This window comes from Aulonocara sp. 'chitande type north' Nkhata Bay, linkage group LG23, assembly GCF_057382095.1.
Source record: "Aulonocara sp. 'chitande type north' Nkhata Bay isolate Kocher_YH1m ecotype deep benthic linkage group LG23, A_spYH_male_GT1.1, whole genome shotgun sequence".
Classification (NCBI taxonomy): Eukaryota; Metazoa; Chordata; class Actinopteri; order Cichliformes; family Cichlidae; genus Aulonocara; species Aulonocara sp. 'chitande type north' Nkhata Bay.
Window position 1 is genome coordinate 16970831 of NC_141365.1, and position 22182 is coordinate 16993012.

The following is a 22182-nucleotide window of genomic DNA, read 5'->3' on the forward strand; positions in this document are numbered from 1 at the left end:
GGTCACAAGCTCACTTTGATCTTAAGAGGGCCAGACCAGTGAAACTCCCCTTTCTGTCAGTGAAAATAAGTTTAAATAAACATTTAATATCTTAATACTAAACAAGAACTATCTTAATATGAGAAAAAGAAGAGTAATTGCAACAGTGCAACTTAGTTTTTCCGCATGCTAAAGAAATGCTGCTCTCATTAATGGAAGAAAGACTATTTTGGCTTAACTTGCTAGAAATAAAAGTATGAAATTACAGAAAAACAATCCTGGTAGCTCATCAGATAAAAAAGAAGGTCTCTGTTAATTCACAGAAATGCCCCTTTTTTGCAGATCCAGTGTAAAAACATATGTTTCTATAGTCAATGGTGAAAGTTGAACCTTTCTGTTATTTAATTCTTTATCTATTACCAAGGGGAAGTTCCTTATCAGTAGGAAAAGCTGCAAAACTTACTAGCATTCATTCAAATGTCCAAAAATTAATTACTTCCTTCACATTTTCTAAAGACATCCATCCAGTGGGCCAGATTTGAGCCTTTGCTAGGCCAATTCTGGCCCCAGGGCCTTATGTCTAACATCCCTATTTTAAAGTGTGGAAGGATGCTTCTTCATGGGAAGAAGATGGATCGTTTGAAGGAAAACACAGGAACTTCTGATGTGAGACGAGAGAACTAACCACCATACACCACTCTACACTTTAAACAGTTTACGTTTCATCAAAATGATTGTGGATTTTTTTTTGTGCTGATTAATCCACGTGTTCAAGGCTTAGAGTACTAGTCAGCTTACTGACATCTGTTTAACTCAAAGAAAAACAGTCCGTGTTTTTAATAATGTTAAATTGCTGCACAAGTAAAATTTATAAAAGAAAAGCGAAAAAAAGGAACCCGCTACTACCTGTCAGCGATTTCATCATCAGCATCCTCATCTTCGATTTGTTGCCCTTGAACGTCATCATCACCACCAACTTCACCGTCGCCTACACCATCATCAAATGGGAGGAGCGCGCACTCCCCCGGCGTAGAGGTACGGTGCGCGCTGCAGATGAAACATGGCAGGAGACAGCGAGACAAAGCCAGGTGACCAAGCCGAAAATGACTCAAATATTCGGCAGCCATTCCTCATCGGTGTGGCCGGAGGGACAGCCAGCGGGAAGGTTGGCTTTTATATTATAAACCCTTTCTTCGTCTTTTTTTCCTTTGGATTATTTCTTGGAGGCGTCTGATTTTTTTTTTTAAAATATCTGTTGTGTTAGATTATGCGTTTGGGATGAAGAGGGCAGGACTAAGAAATTAAACGTATTCTTCCTCGGAAAAAAGAAGTTTAGTTTAAAATCATTACTTAGTCACTCGGCCTGGTTGTTGTGTTGATCAGTAGTGAAAGTTACGCAGGCCGCAGTACTGCATGTCAAATCAGAAAACGTGCACTGTCAACACTACTGTCATTTCCCCCCCATTGAAACCAGATTGATGTTCAGATTTCAAACTTCCGTGAAGGACTCCCGTATTTTGTTTTTCATGCTTTTTTTTTTAAATCAGAGGGGATGTAAAGAGTGGCGAAGATCATGGAAAAGAGGAAAAGGAGGAGTGAGGTTTGTCATAATTAGCATCAGCTGCGCTGGCTGCGAGGAGTGTAAAATGCATTTGCAGACAAAGAAAGCTGAAAAAACTGACTGTTAACGCACTGTGCTGTCTGCAGCAGATGGATGCATGATTATCACTATTGGAGGCTGCAGCTTTGATGTTATTCTTTTTATTGCGCTTTCTAAATGATTTTCTGATGTCACACAATGTATCCGCTGTTTCAAAGTCGCTTGATGTTAACTTTATCTCATTTCACTGACCTGCTTGACACTGACAATATAGACGCCTTTGGTGCCACGACAGACTAAATATGTGCTTTGGCATTCTGTATTGTGCAGCATGTTATAGGTTCCCAGTAGTTTCCAGTATTCTGTCTTGGATGATCAGAATATGCTGCACTATGGTCACATTTTGTTGCAAAGTGGATAATCACAATAAACACAGTCTCTAGGGTGAACCAGGGCTCCAGTTTATGACAGGATTGCACAGCATTTTTATACTAAATCTGAGAAAATGTCCCATATTTTGATTGGCTCAAGTTTACATAAATCAATACATCTAACAAGAAACGAGGCGCAGATCCATGAAATAACCTGAAATGATACGTAAAAGTTTTAACAGTTATTCAGGATATAAAAAGTCATTCACCGAAGCACAAAAACTATCATATAAGAACATAAAACAAGCTTCTGAAGTTGGGAAAATTGTATTCAAATAAAATAAAGTACATTTGTCCTTTTTATTTAATCTTCAACATGTATTTGAAGATTGGCGCTATGAGGCCCTGTTTTGGAGCACTTCTTTGTATTAGCAACATGTTTTGCATTTTCATCATACAAGCATAGTTTTTGACCTACATTTAATTAGTTGGGATTTGTTTGGCTAACTAATTTAGCCTTGTATTTCCATGAATCCAAGACTGGCATATCTCTTGACATTATTCATATGGGTGACGGTATGCTGACTTCTTAGGTGAAGGTGGTTGTGGTTCAACAGTCAGTTGTTTGTGGCTTCAACTTCCTGGTGTTATGCCTCTATTTTCCCACAGGAGTAACTGCTCACAGAACCACCTGTTCTCCCAGACATGTTATCTGAACAGGGAGTAAACTGCAGTTATTTGTTATGTGTCTGAAATGGCGTCAATGATTTCCAGTAATGGACTATGCTGTGTTTTTACATGATTAGGACGTCAAGTGTAAGTAAATGTTGGTTTCAGTGCAAAAATATCAGGCCGTGTTAAATCGTGTAACGAGGATCACTTGTTTCTGATTCTTTGTTTGTGTTCAGTCGTCGGTGTGCAGTAAGATCATGGAGCTGCTGGGCCAGAACGAGATCGACCACCACCAGCGGCAAGTGGCCATCCTCAGCCAGGACTGCTTCTACAGGGCCCTGACCCCGGAACAGAAGGCTAAGGCGCTCAAGGGCCAGTTCAACTTTGACCACCCAGGTACATCGCCTCTGCATTTGTGAGTCATGCTGAGTCACTGGGCCAGAGGGGGCTCGAGCATTGAAACGTAAGCATTCATGTTCATTCATGCCAAATGTGACTTTTGGTTTTAACTACCTTGTGCTCTTTCCTTCTCTATAGATGCATTTGACAATGACCTCATAATCGCGACCCTGTGGGACATCAAGGAGGGGAAAACGGTCCACATTCCTGTTTATGACTTTGTTTCCCATTCCAGGTGACTAACTGTTCATACAGGCACAACATTAAAAGGGGTTTCAGCAGGTTTCAGCTTACACAAAGAGATCTCTGATGCAGCATCAATGGAAGCATCATAATACATAAGACATGCATTATATCTACTGTGGTGGGCAAATTGATTTTCATATCATAGTGAAATGAATGGAAGCCCATAACTGCCTGGAAGGTGGGAAAATCTGAGTGCGCTTTGTAGTAAAAGTGTTCAAATGTGAAACAGTACATGAAAAGTTAATTATTTATTTATAGTTTTTTTTAAATTGTTTTAAATTTGAGATTTCATTTTTGTTAAAGTTAATTAAAATAAAGAAAAAAAAATTCATTTGCAACAAGACATAATTTCTTGGTTCAGTACATTCTTGGGGTGCTGCAGCTTTAATAGAATTCAAGACCTTTTTTCAGAATAACTCGCAAGCTTTTTAATCTCTCCAATCGCCATTCTTATCATTTTTCACTGCAGTGGATGCTGTTTAACCTTCTTTCTGTTTTAATATATGTCAGGAAAGAAGAGACCATGACACTGTACCCTGCTGACGTGGTGCTGTTTGAGGGCATCTTGATGTTCTACTCTCAGGAGATTCGAGACTTTTTCCACATGAAGCTGTTCGTGGATACGGATGCAGACACTCGTCTGTCACGGAGAGGTGACGCATGGCGAGACAAATCTGTTATGTTTATAAGCACGGGGCGGGGGGATGAACGTAACGGTTCATTGAATTAGTTGTTTTTAAAATGAGGTCCCGTGGTGCAGGGGGGCTGCAAAGAAGGGCTCTTGAAAATTAAAGCTAGTTTGGCATCTTAGGAAACAAGCTTTTCTGTTTTCCTGTTAAAATTGCTACCATACAGCAGGTTCTTGGCTTAACCTCCAAACTAGAAGCTGGGAAAACACAGTGGGTCTGCTTATAGGTAGCTAAACAACCTACCAATAGATCAACTCAGTAATTAACTCATTATCTTTTCTTTTTTTTCACTTTTTTAATAGAAAAAAGGAAGAAATTATACAAAAGTGTTAAAATACTTTATGCAGTTTAAACGTTTTCTCCCTTGTCTCGTTTTCCTTCAGTGCTCCGTGACATCAGTGAACGTGGTCGGGATTTGGAAAGCGTTCTAGCCCAATACATCACCTTTGTCAAGCCTGCTTTTGAAGAGTTTTGTCTGCCGGTGAGTCCATATTCTGTTAGCACATTTGCAGATTGTCCCTGAACATGGAGTCAAAGATAAAATGTTTGCTCTTTTTTCTTTTTTCTTTTTTTTGACTTTGTTTAGACAAAGAAATATGCTGATGTGATAATACCGAGAGGAGTTGACAACATTGGTAAGTAGTTTTTTGGTTGTTCTGGGGGCGGGTCTGCCTGGGAAGTGCATCATAAAGACTACATTACAGATTATTTAGAAAAACAAATCTAGTGGAAGCAAATTTTGGAGACTCAACAGTGTTTATCAGCAAGGACGCAGCTGTGTTTATCTCCTTGCTGGGAATTGTGGTCTTCATACTCAGGAAGCAAGGTGAGGACAAAACAGCTTTGTCTAGTTTTAGGAAAGCTGTAAAAGAAAACTGCACTGCTCTCTGGAGATTTTGTCGTGACACACCTGCTCCGACCATTTCCCCTTGATTGCTTCTTGGTCAGGTTTTATATGTATATGTGCCGCTGTGGCTTTTTAATTGTAAAAATGTTTCTTGCCATAAATCTGCTACAACATTTGTTGATGTGGCAAAGACATGCATATAAAAACATTACAGGCTTTGGTATAATTGTGATTTTTAGATCATGAGACTTCTTTCCAGATGATCAGTAGTCTAATTTTCTACACATAATATTTGAAATATTTGTTTAGGTCTGACTTGGAACAGGAGCATTGACATACAAAGAATGGAACAACAGGCTTACTGTGGTGACTTTATTCCAGGCAGCGTTTTTCCGTCTATTGTCCAATTTTTGGTGGCCCTGTGCTTGGTGTATCCTCAGTTTCCTGCTCACACGCGTGGCACTCAGTGCCATCAGTATTTTTGCCTTTCTCTGTAAACCGTAGAGATGGCTGCTTAGGAAAATCCCAGTAGATCAGCAATTTCTGAAATACTCGGACCAGCCTGTCTGGGACGAACAACCACTCCACACTCGGTCACATAAATCACCTTCCTTCCCCATTCTGACCCCTGATTATATTTCAGCATGTTGCTTCGTCTCTATGTCTAAATGTGTTGTTGCTGTTGTGTAGATATTTGTGTTAACGAGCAACTGGACAGGTGTGCTTAATAAAGTGGCCAGTGAGTGTAATTAACCCAAACATACCTTAAGTTTTAAAATGTATTCTTACAAGTGTCACAAAAAATAATGTGTTTTTGTAAGAAGTAACAGACCAAGATTTCTATATAATATGGGCTGTACAATTCATTTAATATATATATTTTAAAATATACAATTTATAATATCTGCCATAGAAGCGAAATAGTGTAGCTATGGTAAACAAAGAGACAATTACATATATTTTCATTATTTTGTGCCGTTTTATTCTGTAAAATAGCTTAGACCTTTGATGATTAAAGATGAGCTGTAAGTTTTGGGGGTATTAACTCTTTTTGGATGATGAGTTTGTATCTCTCAGTAAAACAGAGTTACAAACTGAGACCATCTGTAACCATGCAACATCTGTCTTTCAACGCAGTTGCAATAAATCTCATCGTTCAGCACATCCAGGACATTCTGAACGGCGGTTTGACCAAACGGCTGAACGGGTGGTTCAGCGGTTATGGGACGGAGAAGAAGCAGCCGAACATAGAGTCGAGCAGTCGGCCCCACTGAAGCTCATCACTCCTTCAGGGAAGAGGAGAATGGTTTGCCTGAGTGTGCTGCTCTTCGTCATGGCTACTGCAACAAGGCAGCATAACTTCCGGGAATTCAAAAAGCCTCCTTTTGGTGCGATTCTGCTTAGACTTATTCAAATGAAAGGAGGCTTTGTGGAGCTGGTTCGCAGCAGAGGTATTCAGTTAAAATTTTCTCTTTAACTTGTGTACTGGATGACACTGATCGAGGGAGGAGTGAAAAAAGGCACTCACTTTTAATTTCATTTCAAACTGCTGCTTGCCTTTAATCCAGCACGGAGCTGGAGAAACTGTCTGCAAAAAGATTCACACACTCGACAGCCTTTAACGATCCAATAAATGAAGTGAAGTGACATGCTGCTGATTCCCCGTATCAGTGCAAACTAACATTTTTCTTTTTCAAGATCTGTTTAAAAATGATTAAACAAAAAGCTCAGCTGAAACAACCAATTTATGCCTCAAACACCCGATGTACTACATCACCGCCAAAGATGGTCTTTGTGGACTAAATATGGAGTTTCATTTTGCATTTACCCATTTAATATTACGAAATCAGGAAAATTTATCATTTTAAGAAATTACCACAAAGTATAATTTTTCCTTGTAACTGTCAGATGCATGTTAAGATGTGTTCATTAAAAGAAGATGAACTCTAAAAGGAGATCGATTTAATATGATCTGCGTGTTCTGTTAAGGTTGTTTAATGCAGTTTCTTTTCTGTATGTTTGACTGCTCAGGTACTGTTATTTTCACCTTTAAAAGCTTCTTTAATGAAGACCGTTCTGTGTTGTGTTATTCTTGATGTCACAAATTGAGAGAGAAGTGCCACACGCTGCTTAGTGCTGTAGAGGCAGCAAAGATATGGAGTGGCATTTTATGTCTGCGTTGTGATAAAATGCCCCAAAGAGCCCTTAAAAGTTTTTTTGCAAGTAAAATGTGAACCTTAAATGGATTGTTTTCCTCACAGCTGAGTCCTGTAGGTTGACTCCATACTGAATGGTGTGCAGCCAGCATTAACAGTGGGTGTGCTCTGGGGCACGAGCATGTGCTCCAAATGGAAGAGGTGTCACAATAAAATGATGTTCGCTTGTGTCAGATCAACCCAGCATTAAAGTGTTGTTAATCATGAGAGAAATAATAATGCTAAAGGGAACTCCTACACCAGCAGCACCTGCCGGCACTGTGCGGATGCCATTCTGACTCAGCACTGTTTTGAAGCTCGATATTGAAATTGCCTTGTGTAAGATTGTCTCCCAAAGGAGAAAATGCCAAACATTACAATATAAACGCATGACACAGGCACACTTTAGCAAGTACAGACCTGCAGTGACATCAAAGCCTTGTTACTGCTTTGTCTACATTAGCCATTCATAATCTGCTTAACAGACAACTGGAAGCATTGCACATTAAATCAGACATGTGGTTGTAGTAGGCTTGAATTGAGTGAGGCATGCTGTGTGTACGTCAGCAGATATTCATGTAGATTGCGTTTGTTTAACAATTTCCGATGCTGTAATTGGTGAAAAATGTACTGAGACTTCTGCAGGTAGACAATAAAATAAACAATAAAACTCAGTTTGAGTTCTCACAAGATTCAGCTTAAAAACAAACGAAACATCTGAATTTAAATCACAAATGTATTTTACTTGCAAATAAAAACCCTCATGTCTTAACTTTATAAACACAGCACTTTAAGGGCTGATAGACACATTTAAGCTAAAGCTCAAATCACAATACTTTTTCCTACAACCAAGAGCATCAATATCATGTCATACATCATAGTTTCAATACTTAAAATTTCTGTTTTCTGATTCACTGGACCAAAATTGAAAAGGATTATTTTGGTAAACTTTAAAGGGTTAACTGCTTAAAACAACTCATAATTTTTACCTGCATTTTGACACCAGGCTCATCCTGTAATGGCGATAACTTCCATGTGAAAACGGTTAAAAACAGTGAGTTAACAGAAAACAGCTTTCTTTTTCTGTTAGTGTAAACCATCGATGCATTTTTCTTAACTTCATATCCAATTTAGCATCATGAGAAGGCAGAAGTTCATCAGGGCTGTAATAGGGCAGAGCGTGGGGTACATGGAGAGGTGTCCGGTGTATCACAGGACTCAAAGTTGTTTTTTTTTTTTTTTTACATTTTCCAAATCACAATATCTGCTTTCAATGCTGCCATGTATTCAAACAATTGAGAAAGCTTTCCTGTCAGGGTTTAAATGTGTATTTGTAATAACGCATCTAAAATTAATTTTACTATTACCTAATAGTTAAACATGAAAATTCATTTTCTTTTTGATCTCAGTCCAGGCTAATGTAGCCCTGCAACATATGCAATGTGTCACATATTCCCAGCTGTGCCCCAAATCAACAGTATGCACTAAGCAGGGTTTCTGGATTTTTTTTCACTGGAAAAGCAAAAAATAAAAGCAAAGAACAAAAGACAAACAAAACTGGAGCAGGAACATTCCGTGAACTGGCTGCATGGGACTGGCCACAGTTATTTACTTAAAGTCATACAACGAGTTCAAGTAATCACTTTACTTCATTCACATGTGATGGAAAAACAGTGTGAATTTTTAAAGTAGCACTCTTGTGATTAAATAAAGAAGCACTTTGGTATGAAAGACGTTTCTACAGAACTGCACGTTCTTTTGAGTTCAGTATGTAAGACAGTCTGAAGAGTTCCTGCTAAAGGAGAGTGGCCATTCAGTCCTGGGAATCTCAGCATGTTAATGTCACTCCCTCATAGAAGTGTTCTGACCAAACAGGCTTCGGTAGAGTTCGCTGCGGGCCTCGTCGCTCATCGAGCTGTGGTCAATCGGCGCCATGAAATTGACCAGTTTGCTGTGGATGTGGAACCGGACTTTGCGCCCCTTGCTGGCTTTAGTGTCTACTTTCTTCTTGATTTTGCTGCGCAGCTTCTGGATGGCCAGCCACTGCCGGCCCATAGCCACCTGATCGTTGGGGTCCGCTGCGCTCGTCTTACGCTCGATCAGCTCCCTCAGCAGCTGGTGGTAGAAATCGTCGTCATCAAATATGTCCTCATTGAGATCTTTCAGATGCGTGTTGGATTTCAGCTGTTGCTCCGACACCTCGCCTCCCTCCATGGGGATGTTCTCAGATGTGAGAGCAGGGGCTTCCACCTTCCCCAGGACCCGGTACTCTGAGCGCTGGGTCTGGGTCCGCTTCAACAGCCTGTCCTTGTCCATCAGCACCTGCTCCACCTGGGTGAGAATGTTCCTCTCAAACGCCCCAAACCCTTTGGTGCTCTTGCCCATCGTCAGCCTTGTTTTGTCGTGCCACTTCTGCAGCGTGGCATTGCAGTAAGGCTGGAAAGCTGCAAACCGTTTGGCCATGAAGTCCGGGTACTCTGCCATCTCCAGTTTTCGTTTGGGCGCTCTGGCCTGCTGCGCTGATCCCTCCTTTTCATCGTCGCTGGTTATCTCCTCGTCTTCCCCCATGTCGATGGATCTCGTGTCAGCGTTCTGGTGCAGAAGTTGGTCATGCAACTCCAGCAGGGACCTCTGAAGAGCCTTCAGAGCCTTGTGAGTGTTCTTCAACGCCGCTGTGAACTCCCCCCCACCTCTCCTCTTGAACTCTGGGAAAGTCTGTGGCTGAGGAAGCTGGTTGGCAGTCACCAAAGCTTTCTGGATTTTTATCCGGCCCTCGAGCAGCTGGTCCCACAGGGCCAGTTGGTTCTTCACCGCCTTTCCTTTCTCCACCTCCTCATCTACTTTGTCCTGGGAAAACGTGCGCACCACTCCATCATCATCATCCTCTTGCTCGCTTTCCATCTCATCATCATCATCATCATCATCAGAGCCTTCCTCTTCTTCACTGCCTTCAGACTCCTCATGGCTTTCATCATCATCCTCGCTCATTCCCAGGTCATCCATACCTTCTGTCAGTTTATGGAAGTCTACTTTCTGAGGAAAGGTGATGTCAGTTGCTTTCTTCTTTGAAGCTAGATTAACATCGAGTTCTGAATCACTGCCCATCAACAACTCTTCCTCATCATCGTCTTCCTCCTCTGAAGCATTTTCATCGTCATCTGCCTCTTCATCCCCCACTGAATCATCTTCGTCACCTTCTTCCTCTTCCTCCTCCTCCTCCTCAACATCATGTTCATCCTCCTCAGTCTCTCTAAGCAGCTGCTTTCGGGACACTGGCTTTCCCACATACCGTCTATCTGTGTCCGAAAGCAGGGAGGTGTTGCGCTTCCGCAGAGCGCTGAGGCCGGCCGCATCTTCATCCTCATTGTCGTCTTCATTGAACCGGTCCACCACTCTGGCTTTGGTAGCCTCGTCATCATCATCCTCCGGATCCACGAATTTTGGCAAAGGATTCAACAGATCCTCAAGCTCCTGTGAAAACGCGCCTGCCATGGCTCAAAGTTTACAACCACCACACGTGCAGACTCTTCCTGTGCGCCAGAGCGGGTTGATGACGTTAGAAAAATGCGACACGTATAAAGACGCTTCAAAGTTCAGACCTGCGTGAGTTCTTTCAGGAAGAACCTGATGATAAATGAATGCAGAAACACCAACCAAGAATTGATGGCTTAAGTAAAATCAAGCAAACAAATGAACAAAACTGGAAATAATTAACAATTAATTACTGATATAGTTATTCAACTGTTTCTTTTTCTTTTGTAATGTAACAAAGCCATTTAGAAGATTTACAGAGGACCAGAAGAGTCTAATAAACAATGTTGTGCTTCAGTAATGAATTGTTCCATACTGTACATCTGTAGAAGTTGTTGAGGATTATGGTTTGGCGTCTTAAAAAGCACATTCTTGGGTCTTGTCATAGATTTATACATACCCCAAGAGGAAGCCAGAAATTGTATTTATTAACGGAGTTTTATTCCAAAAATAGGTGATTAAATGAATAAAAAAATAATATTTATTTTATACTTCTGAACTAACAAACAATCAAAGATGCATCAAACTAAAAATAAATCGATGTGCAAATAAGGAATATTTTAAAGGCATAAAAGAAAAAAAGTTGCTAGTTAACTTAAAAAACTGACACAAACTTTAAAAAAAAGAAACCCTAAGTCTAAATTCTTAAAGTAAAAAAATGACTGAATTATCGCGGGAATATGACCTTTGAGACAAAACTTTGGTCAAAAAACCCCCTCAGCTATAATCCTCTGCGCATGCGTATACGGTTGGCGAGGCTCTGGGCTGCTCTTGCTAGCTCAGTTTTGTTCATCGGACTTGCGCAGAAAACGCTTTCTGTAGAATAAAGATGTCAACAAGCGACTTTTATTTGAGATATTATGTCGGACACAAGGGGAAGTTTGGACACGAGTTTCTAGAATTTGAGTTCAGGCCTGACGGTAAGTGTAATTTGAGCGGCAATACAGACGCGTTAGCTGTCCGTGGTTCGAAGCTAACCGGTTTAGCTAGGCCGCAGCGGAGTCAAAGAGCCAAATTCTCCGTTTGGATTTAGCTGCAGGAGTAATGCTGATTACTAACTTTGTTTTTATATAAATAAGATAATTATTACCATAGCGTGTGGTTTAGAATATAAGCAGTAATGTTTTGAGTTTATCCTGTGAGTGCGTACGCGCCATGCGGCCTGTAGCGATTGATAACAAACTCGGGCGTTTTGTTCGAAACGATACACAGTTTCCCACGTTAAAGTTAATCTTTTTTCCCCCGCAGGTAAACTGAGATATGCAAACAACAGTAACTACAAGAATGACGTAATGATCAGGAAAGAGGTAACGTATGATTGATTTTAAATGTATGTGTAAGGGGTGGTGAGATATCTGTAAAGTAAGAGCTGGTTGTTTGGTTATTTTTCGAGAAGTAGTTTCGGTCATCATGCTCAAACAACATGTATGTGGTTATAAATTAATGCTGTTTCTCGAAATGTACAAATTTAAATCTGACTTGTGCGTTTTCCGGTGTGCCAACCAGGCATATGTTCACAAAAGTGTGATGGAGGAGCTGAAGAGGATCATTGACGACAGTGAAATCACCAAGGAAGATGATGCTCTGTGGCCGCCTCCTGATAGAGTTGGCAGACAGGTTTGTGACCTCTTTATTACCCCGTGTCCTCCCAGTTATTACAGTTTGAGCTATTTTCATTCATGCCATGCAGATTTAAAGTTTTCGAGGTACATTGCAATAGGCAACTGTCCAAGGCGGTCTTTAACTATTCCACATCGCAAGTACAGTCTGTGTGCTGTTGTGAAAATATTCTGGTACCTTCGCTGAGAGTGGCGATTCTCAATCCTGCCTTTTGCATGCTGTATCCAGGCAGCTCCTTCACCCAAACCACACTAAGTTTATCCAGTAGTGAAAACTGCTGAGAAGTGGACTGTTTCTGTTCTTTTATTCCATTTTCTTCCTGGTTTGGGTTGGGTACGCTTAGACCTCATGGTTATACTGAGGCTTATCGTTTCCATCTGTGGAAGATTTAAAAAAGAAAAATCTGACTTGATGACCCTACAGCATCAGTTGGATTTTGCTGATACTGTAATTGCACTCTGTTTAATATCTCCATGCAAAGTTATACTTTCACAATCTGAATATTTTATGATTTACATAAAATATTGGTGTGAATAAATTTGGCAGTTTTTTTTTAACTTCAATATCCTGGAATATGTTATAGTTCTAATAGCAAAACTGATAAACATTTAGTCAGTCATTCATACTCTAGATCTTTGTTCTGTTTCCTATTACATACCTGGAGTGATTGCTCAAGGGTCATATCATCCATTGGGATAAATGGCTGCTTAAAACAAGTTATTGTTTGAAAGTTCAGGCTTATCTTCTGAGTGTGATTTCCTTCTATGAAAGAATCATTTTCTAATATAGTTATACGCTTAGTTTTAGTTTTTCTAACCCTTTGCAAATTGAGCATGCAGATAATAAGACGGAAGGTGGAAGAAATGTCCCAGTTTGATAAGGTCTTTGGCTACTTTACTTAAAAGTGAGCAGTCAACTGCAGTTCATCCTTTAATTCAAACCTGTGCGGACAGAAGGTCAACCAAATGGATTTTTCTGTGACCAATAAGATCATAGTGGAGAAAGAATAAAGTTGAGAGCACTCTGAAAATGACCTAAACTTTTCTACTTATGAAAGAAAGTGACCTAAATTTTCACCTTCATCAACTCTGCACTGATGATTTTCTCCCAAGATAATTTTCTGAGGCCTGTTTTTGTCTCATCTTTTACAGGAACTCGAAATTGTCATCGGGGACGAGCACATTTCATTCACAACTTCCAAAATTGGCTCCTTGATTGACGTCAATCAGTCAAAGTAAGTAATATATTCAGGAGTTGGGAAGTGGAAAGTAAATTGTATTTGTTACTGATGTAAGCACACATGTGTTTTTAGGGACCCTGAGGGCCTTCGTGTGTTCTACTACCTGGTGCAAGATCTGAAATGTCTTGTTTTCAGTCTGATCGGCCTACACTTCAAGATCAAGCCCATCTAAAATCTGGATTTTGCTCATTTTAATTACTTTAGCTGATGTTTCTGTTGTACTACCGCATTTGTACATTTGCTTTTGGTAGAACTATTTTTTATTTTAAATAAAGAGTGATTTGGTTAAAGAATATGTGTTGTCTTAAATGATCAGCTGTCTGTAAAGAATCACAAGGGCAAATAAAAGAGCAGAGGTAATTAACTTTTAATTTCAAAATACATTCAAGCACAACAAATGGCTGTAATCTAACACTAATGACAGTTCAGTGTATTACAGTGGTGATTTGTAAATGCTCTGGTTGAGCTTCACATCATTAAAAAAAAGGCACATCCTCTGCATCCTGACTGGCAACTATTGCAGAGAAGTTTAACTGCATGAATGACCAACTAGAGTCAGAGCTCCAAGTTCAACCCACTCCCTACACCCTTCTGAAGGGCCTTTTACAGAGCAACGATTCCCTCATTTCTCTGACATAAGCAGTAACTCAATTGGCCTCTGTGTCACTTCATAACACTGTAAGATAGCTATATTATATATGCATTACGTGTATCATGGCCATTAATTAGTGGAAATTTGCTTCGTATTTCACTTCCATTTAAGAAAAAAGTTTAATGTGGAGATCCTCCTTGAGAAACCACAAGTTGTGTAGGGGCAGGATTATATTTAAACTGTTGCCTCACAGCAAGAAGGTGCTGAGTTTGGAGAACATGCGAAGGCCCCTCTGCATGTTCTTCACGTGTTTGCGTAGGTTCTCTCCAGGTACTCTGGCTTCCTCCCACAGTCCAAAGATATGCAGTTAGTGGGGTTATGTTAATTGATAATTCCAAATTGCCCATGTGAGTGCAAACGGTTGTCTGTTCTTATGTGCTAGCCCTGTGAAAAACTGGTGACCTGTCCAGTATGTACCCTGCCTCTTGCCCCATGGTAGCTGGTATAGGCTCCCTCCCCCTGATGAGGATGGATGGATGGATGAACAACCTTAAATCGCAGCTAACAGTAACATTAGGCCACAGCACACTAACATCAGCATGTATGTAAGAGTTGGTCACAAATGTCTGAATGGGAATTTGGAATAACTGTGGGCTGAGGAAGTCAAACACGAGCAAATTTTCAATGAAGGTAAATAAAATATGTTGTATATTATTATTATTGTTTTCAGGGCTTGAAAGTGAATATGAAAAGATAAGAATTATATTTTGCTACACTTGATTTTTCTTTGATTCTCTCATTTTGTAGTGTTATAGATGAAGTTGCTGATATTTTTTCACTACAGTTGGATATTTTTCACCAAAATGTTAGAATATCAAGTTTTACCAAAATAACTGGTTATGATTTCTGCCGCACACCAGCAGTCCTATTCATCACCGAACAATTGTTATGATACGTATATATAACTAAGGGATGACAGAGGAAACTTTGTTTTCAAAGAGCTGCCCTTCAGTTTTCCCCATCCTTTCTATTCTCCCTGAATTTCCTTCCTACTCTTACCTTTATCAATATGTAAAAGTACACTTGTTCACTCTTAGCTCAGTGGCTTTCCATCCAGCACTGTGAAAATGTCCTCTAAAGACTTGTGGACACACTGCAGGAACTCATGGACGTTGCGAGCCGGGTAACTAGATACGTTGCAACCGATCCAATTGTCGTGGACGCCGTAGCCGACACCAAAACCATCAGGTACCACAGGGGCAAAGCCGCCGAGACTGACAGCTGGACTGGTGAGGGTGCTAGTAGAGAGGATGTTATGGTTGATGGCGGCGTAAGCTGGGTCAGTGTACAGACTGGGCAGAGCTTGGCCCTTTGAGGCGGCCAGGTATCGCATCGCGAACAGGTGACGGTCGAAACCCTGACCTGGAGAGAGATGCAAAAAGAGCAGTTAGTGAAGGAACTGTTCTCAGGTCAGCATTGTGTGTAATAAAAAGTGCTAATCAGTCATTATCTTAACACTTCAGTTTTTTATATCGAACAATGCATTCAAGAAAATAATTCTTTAATAAAGTCACACATTATGGTGAATAAGAAGACTTATGACTTAACCTTGCTTGCATTACTGTAAAAAACCTCCTAAAATTTCATATTGCAGACCGTGCCCCTCTATGTCTAATAAGCTAATATCAAAACATATTTGCTCATCCATTTAGTAGAAAAATGCTAAAACTGAGAATCCCAGTTTTTGTAAATCAGATATCTGCATATGTCAGACTGAAGTGCGATTTGAGCTCTGAGAGAGAGCCCAAGTCATAAAGGCCAAAAAAATTACCTAAGTATCATTAAATCTAAATGAATAAATCTAAAAAAGTAAGTGACAATCATACATTGTGTTTTTAAGACCATACACTTTGATGTGTTTGTTTCTCCCTGAATATGTTAAAAAGATTTACATTTTTAACATATGCTGCTATATTTTTAACTATTACATGGCCATGCTACAGTATTGCTTGGCCTGTTCAATGTGTGGGCAAAATTATACACTTAATCACATGGTCACTTAGATGATGTTCAGCTGATAAAAATGGGTCCTTTTAGCCCATTACTAGGTGGTTACTTGGCAAACTGTTTATTAAATATTACAGCAAATTCAACTTTTTAAACTGTAAATGAGATGCTATTGTTGAGAAATATACTTTTTTTTAAAGCATTACAAGTGCACAAATCCTAAACACACAGCAACATGATGATTACATAATATTTGGTACAGATAAGAACTTTTAGAGCAGTAAAATAAAAAATGTCTGTGTGCAAAGATCGATTGCTCAACTCCTGATGGTGCAGGAGGACAAAGAACCAAACTAAAGGTGTTTTTTTCCTTTGGTTCTGATTAAATCATCTTGGGAGGGCTGTGAAATATTTAAACATGGTTATAGCGTTTTATGGTTTAAATATTTAGCTCAGATAAACTACTGATTTGGCCTGTTATGATGTGTTGTTGCTATGACAGATAATTACCATCAGAGATATCTGCAGCTTAAAACACTGCGTTTACTGGTGTACAAAATCACCATAATTTATCTGCATGCTGACATGTCACACGCACCCATAGCTGCCTCCTTGGTGAGCTGCCCATGATATTTGGAGCATTCATCGAGCATGGCCTGCAGCTCCGCCACACTGTGTTTGCCAGGCTGTTGAACGAAAGCATGTGAGCACTTTTTGGTTTGTACAGTCGCTGGTCGGATGGTCTCTGTGCGGCCATGCTTGAAAGCTGCAGTGCTACATGACTCGTACGTGGCTACAGTCTGTCCGTACTGCCTCAGAAAGCCCATTTGGAAAGCCAGCTGGGCTATAGCATCTGGACTCAGCCTGTTCTTCTTTAACTGTTCCTTCCCGCCTCTTTTGAACTCCATGGCGTCAATAGTGAGTTTTGATACGGCAGAGTCAATATTCTCCTTTGCCTTTTGGATGCCATTCTCCAGCTCTTTGTTCAGCTTGAATTGCAATCTGCGCACAGCAGAGGCCGAATCCACAGCAGCAGCAGCCGAACCTGGGTGCACTAGTGGCTTCTCGGTGGTGTCCTTAAAGACCTCGTTCTGGAAGCGAAGCACAGCGACGCCGTCACCCCAGGAATGTTCAAAGTTAATAGCTGCCTGTCCGTCTTTGGTTACAATGAGGCTGAAGGACTTGTCGTACCAGCGGTTACAGCCGTTGCCGTGCAGCATGTTGTGGGAGATGTGAATATGGTCCCGCATGCTCTCGTCATCCAGGGAGAGACAGAAAAGGGCGCTGTCCACGACCCGTAAATCCTCTGCGTTTCCAGCACCAATCAGCTTGTCCCTGAGCCCTGCCCACACGTCCCTGTTCTCACTGGTCAGAACACTCAAAGGGAAGGCTGGTGCCGGTGTCGAGTCAGACAAAATGTACTTCAAGTGGGACTGGATCTCTGCAGGTTTCACTAAATTCCCATCCCTGTCTATTATGTCAAACACGTACATGTTTCCTTTCCTCATAACCAAAAGGTGTCGCCCTTTCTCATCAGTAAAGAGCTCATCTCGCCCATGCTTAGGAATCCGAGTTGAGTTAAAGAGGCGGAAGTACTGAGACATGTCCAAAGGGTATGCATTCACCATGTAGGCCCCATACCAGGACAGTGAAGATGGGACCCAGCGGATAAAGTTCTTGAAACTGTCCGTGTCGCTTTTGACTGGGTTCAGATGGAAAACCTCTGGCTCCAGCAGACCGGCTCGTAGCGTTTTCATGAAGCGCACAGCTGAACACACCATGTTGGTCGCCCGCAACAGCTGGTCATTGTACTCAGTCTTTGGGTCGGGATTGAAGGACATGAAAGGGTTGAAGTTGAGCACCACAGAGTCACGTGCAGACAGATACATATCAAACCAGGGAGCTGTGACACAAAAGAACATTTTTAACCTCATTTAACAGTGATTATTCCATCTTTGATGCTCAGTTTTAGGCTAGTCATAGTTACCTGAGATGTAGCTTGTGTGCTTATTGTTTTTATCCTGAGCAACCAGTTCCTCATGCAACTGCTTTCCCGCACCATTCTGGAAATCCTGAGCAAGTTTCTCTGTTGTTCTGCAGATACATGACAACAATGGCTCCAACTAGGTTTAAAGCATTTAAATAATCAAATAAAAAGTTTGATTTAACTTGTGGAAACTCACCTGAACTGGTCATCATCCAAAAGAGGCTTCTGGGCAGCCAAATATCTCCTGATAGTATCCTCCAGTTTTGGTATGGGCAATCTAAACAGCAAAAGGGAAATGAAGTCAGTCATGTTTTATTCGATTCATTTGTATGTTTTATAATAAAAACAACTTAACGGAAGAGAGCACCCACTGTGATGTGGTGACCCATGTTCAAGAACCAAATGTTCAACAGCTTTCTTAAACTAGGGACATTTTCTTCTTTTTATTTCATTTAAAATGTCTGATGGGTCTCGATTTCTATTGTAACATTTGGACGGCAGGATCAGAATTAGACATAAACAAAACAAAAGCATGATCTATCCTGCCTTGTATGAATGGTTCAGGCTATGGTGATCATGTAATGCTGTGGACAATGTTTATTTGGCACACTTTGGGCATCTCGTACCAACTGAGCATTGATTAAACACCAGAGCGTACCCGAGTATTACTGCTGACCATGGCCATCTCTTTCTGGGCACAGTGTACCCATCCTCTGATGGCTGCCTCCAGGAGTATAAAGCACCATGTTCACTCTGCTCAAATGACCTTCACAGTCACCGGATCTCAATCTAACCGAGCAGTCTGGGATGTTGTGGAATGGGAGATTTGCATCATGGATGTGCAGCAACTGTGTGATGCCATCTTATGGACTGAAATATCTGGATAATGTTTCCTGCACAAAATCTGAACTGTTTTCACACACCTATTTTTTTTAAGCGTCATTAATCATAATTCATGTCACCCTCTAGTGGTCACTGAGTTTAGCGCAAGCATGCCCTTTTACCTACATCGATCTAAAAGCTAAATGGGTCACCTTTATTTCAGGACACCTTTTTGTTTTGTTTGCTGGACATCTCCGGCGCACATGAAACCACAGATTTTTTTGAGTTTGCGCGACATGTTTGGAGAAAATGAAAAAGCAATGTGTCCAAATTCGTCACAAAACGCCTTACCTGGGTAAACTCTTCTGGTAATGCATGGAAGGCACGACGCTTTGGTGCAGATACTCCGAAGATGATGAAGAGGGGGCCTTTTTGCTGCTATAGTGTCTCATATGAACCCCCAGAGCAGCGCTTCTAAAATGAATTAGACTCCCGGACTTCTTGAGAGAGGCGACACAATGCAATGAAAGCAGACCGGCCATGGTGTTGATTTGTAAACTGATCACCTACAGGAGGCTACAAACGTAAAAACGATTTTAACAGGTAAAAGGTAAGCCTGGACGGAGCGAGCTTTCACCTGTCACTGAAGGAAAGATACGCCAGCTAACTAGCTAACATTAGCAACCGGTTAAACTTCCTTAGAGTACCGCTTCGTTTCAGAGACACTCGGGAAAGGTTTAGCAAAGGAAAATAAACGCCACGTATTATAACTCGACTTTATAATTTTAAAAAGTAAAGGAAAACGTTAGAAGGGGGAAAAAAAATAGAAAGAAATAATTAACTAAAGTGACAACAGGAAGTTTAACCAGTAGAGCGTGTCACGTGACTCCTTCTGGTCCTGACTCTAGATTTCCGGTATAGTCTTGTAAGGGTGTAAATACATGTTTCTTTATTGTAAATAATAAATATCTAAAGCCTATATATTGTTAAAATAAGGGCCCATGACAGTGTCAATTATTCAGTTATATCAAATTTAAAGATTTATAACTTGGCTTATGCTGCAGTAAAATAACCTGAAATGAAATTAGTCCTGTTAAATAAGCTTTGATCTAAAAGACACTTGTATTGCATTTTATATTTGTTTTGATTTCAAAAAGCTTATTATTATGATAATGTCAACAAGATGAGAGTGAAACTCCCTTTTGCTTTAATGACAACAGCATTCAAGCTGCAAGCTTGTTTGCATACTTGGACTTGATTTGTTTTCACTACGTTCGTGAAAAATCTAAGGTTTTTGGTTGACTGCTTTTCACAAAGATATGAACTATTATCTCGGAGCATGTGAACAGTCAGAGTATCATCAGTCTTCAATCTAGGCTACCAAACCAGCTCGGCAGGCTTCACTATTTCCCAAACCATCTTTTACTCTGGGTTTAATACAGTGCTGTGTTATTCTTTCTTCATCTCCTCACACACCTGCAACTAAACATAGTTAAACATAATCTCTTATTTTAGATACTCATTCCATGATCATTCTTTTGTCTCCTTGAAGATTGAAGTTGATTTTACAGCTCTTTTTGTCCCTATCTGTGCTGACAAAGAACAACAAGTATAATGAAAGATAATATTTTAGCTTAACTTTCCAGACACTCGAGAAAATATTAATGGCAAAGAAGATTCCATTATCTTTCAAACAGGTGTTGGGTGGTTAACTCTTTCTGTCTTTCTTGATCATATTTGTTGAATTTAATAAATAATACGGTCCTCAGCCTGACAGGAATTAATCCTCACGCTCTGAAACAACAGTGAATACTATAAAGTTACAATTTGAAGGGGCTCACAACTGCAAAATATTACAGTTTTTCTCAGTTGCTTAAACACTATAACCAATCTTTTGAACCCACATTTCAAAACCATAATGCCACTTTCCAAAAAGCACACCTATTTCCCTGAACTATAAACACTATGCCCCTGCTTTACCACATGAGTCAGATGTGGTGAACTGTTACTACAAAACTCTACAAACAAATCCCTACATTTGTCAGTGCTTACTCCATGTGGTCACTTAGAAAGCACTAGCAGTCAATAATATTAACTCACATCAGCACAGCTTTAGCTCAATTAGCACACAATTAGCCAAGTGGAAACACTAGGAGTCGAAATGTATCACACACCAATCAGAAACTTTGATGGATAGATAAAAGGGCCAAAGCCAGTTCATTCAAGTTTAAAACAATGGATCCAAAGACATGCAAGTTGAGGAGGAGGAGGAGGAGGAACAGGAACAGGAACATAATTCGCCATCGGGCTATTGTAAATGTCCCTGGTCAGCGTGGAGGGAATATCACTCTGTGCGTAGCCATCAGCCAATGAGGGGTACTCCACTGCCATGCCATTCTAGGACCCTATAACACTTCTCCTTGCTCTTCTTGATGGTCTAAGACGACATATGTTACAGCTGAACTACAGGGAACCAGCACAGCCAGAGCAGCCTCGCTACGTTGTTGTTTGGGATAATGTCAGCTTCCATCGCGCTGCTATGGTTCATGACTGGTAGATAGAGAAGTTGTTTTCGGCATGGTGGTGGAAGGTGTATGATTGAGAACCTTATGTCCGTGTTCACCTTCTCCAGGCCATGGAAGAGGCCTGCCTAGACATACCAGTAGATGCATGCCAGGGGTGGATCAGGCATGCAAGAGGAGTTTACCCCCGCTGCCTGGCCAGGGCCAATATAGCCTATGATGTGGATGAGATTCTCTGGCCTGACCCAGAACACACACAGGATGCTGACGTGGAATAATATTTTTGGTGTGTGTTGTACTGTATGGTACATGGATAAAAAATGTGCCACTGTATATACATTGGTTGTGTCTTTTGTGTTCATCGTGTGAAAAGGTTTTTGAGGGGAAGAACCACAAGCAACATAACTTGCCAGTTTTGGGAATATTGTTTAACATTTATTGCACCAAAGTGTAAGACTATGTTGTTGTGTGTGTGTTTTTGAGGCCTTGTGTGTGCTGTCTGTGGGCAAAGTTTGGTTTTTCAGCAAAAGTTAATAGTTTTGGGTGCAGAGCTTCATTTTTTTTTTCAATATATTTTTATCGATTTTATAATTGAGCAGTATACAACAATCACCTTCAAAAGAACACAATAGAAGGTGGACGGCAAGTCAACAAGGTGGTAATACAGCATACATAAATGTTAAGATAGAGTATATTTCACTTAAGTTTATCCATCAGGCTAATGACTGGTTGCCAAATCTTATAAAACACACTCTCTCGGTTAGACAAGGTAAACCTGATTTTCTCCAGATGGAGTACATTTCCAAATTCTCTCAACCACATTTCGAAGGTAGGAGGTTTAGCAGACTTCCAGCAGAGAAGTA

The 22182-nt window shown here is 40.5% G+C and overlaps 4 protein-coding genes across 4 annotated transcripts; 2 read left to right on the forward strand and 2 right to left on the reverse strand.

Moving 5' to 3' along the window:
• The first annotated feature begins 759 nt into the window (after positions 1-759).
• Positions 760-7635, forward strand: uck2a (uridine-cytidine kinase 2a). Its single transcript, XM_086283057.1, has 7 exons — positions 760-1144; positions 2859-3018; positions 3160-3256; positions 3778-3920; positions 4340-4437; positions 4543-4591; positions 5941-7635. Exons 1-7 carry the CDS (start codon positions 1040-1042, stop codon positions 6075-6077), a joined length of 789 nt encoding a protein of 262 aa, XP_086139183.1. The 5' UTR covers positions 760-1039; the 3' UTR covers positions 6078-7635.
• aatf (apoptosis antagonizing transcription factor) lies at positions 7628-10601 on the reverse strand. The gene has a single exon (XM_086283056.1). It carries the CDS (start codon positions 10488-10490, stop codon positions 8841-8843), a length of 1650 nt encoding a protein of 549 aa, XP_086139182.1. The 5' UTR covers positions 10491-10601; the 3' UTR covers positions 7628-8840.
• A 649-nt stretch (positions 10602-11250) lies between these two features.
• Positions 11251-13684, forward strand: magoh (mago homolog, exon junction complex subunit). The gene is made up of 5 exons (XM_086282104.1): positions 11251-11449; positions 11778-11836; positions 12036-12146; positions 13301-13383; positions 13462-13684. Exons 1-5 carry the CDS (start codon positions 11359-11361, stop codon positions 13559-13561), a joined length of 444 nt encoding a protein of 147 aa, XP_086138230.1. The 5' UTR covers positions 11251-11358; the 3' UTR covers positions 13562-13684.
• A 56-nt stretch (positions 13685-13740) lies between these two features.
• cpt2 (carnitine palmitoyltransferase 2) lies at positions 13741-19697 on the reverse strand. The gene is made up of 5 exons (XM_086282102.1): positions 19149-19697; positions 18172-18252; positions 17976-18082; positions 16587-17891; positions 13741-15403 (listed from the first exon to the last, which is right to left on the reverse strand). Exons 1-5 carry the CDS (start codon positions 19337-19339, stop codon positions 15075-15077), a joined length of 2013 nt encoding a protein of 670 aa, XP_086138228.1. The 5' UTR covers positions 19340-19697; the 3' UTR covers positions 13741-15074.
• Positions 19698-22182: the final 2485 nt, after the last annotated feature.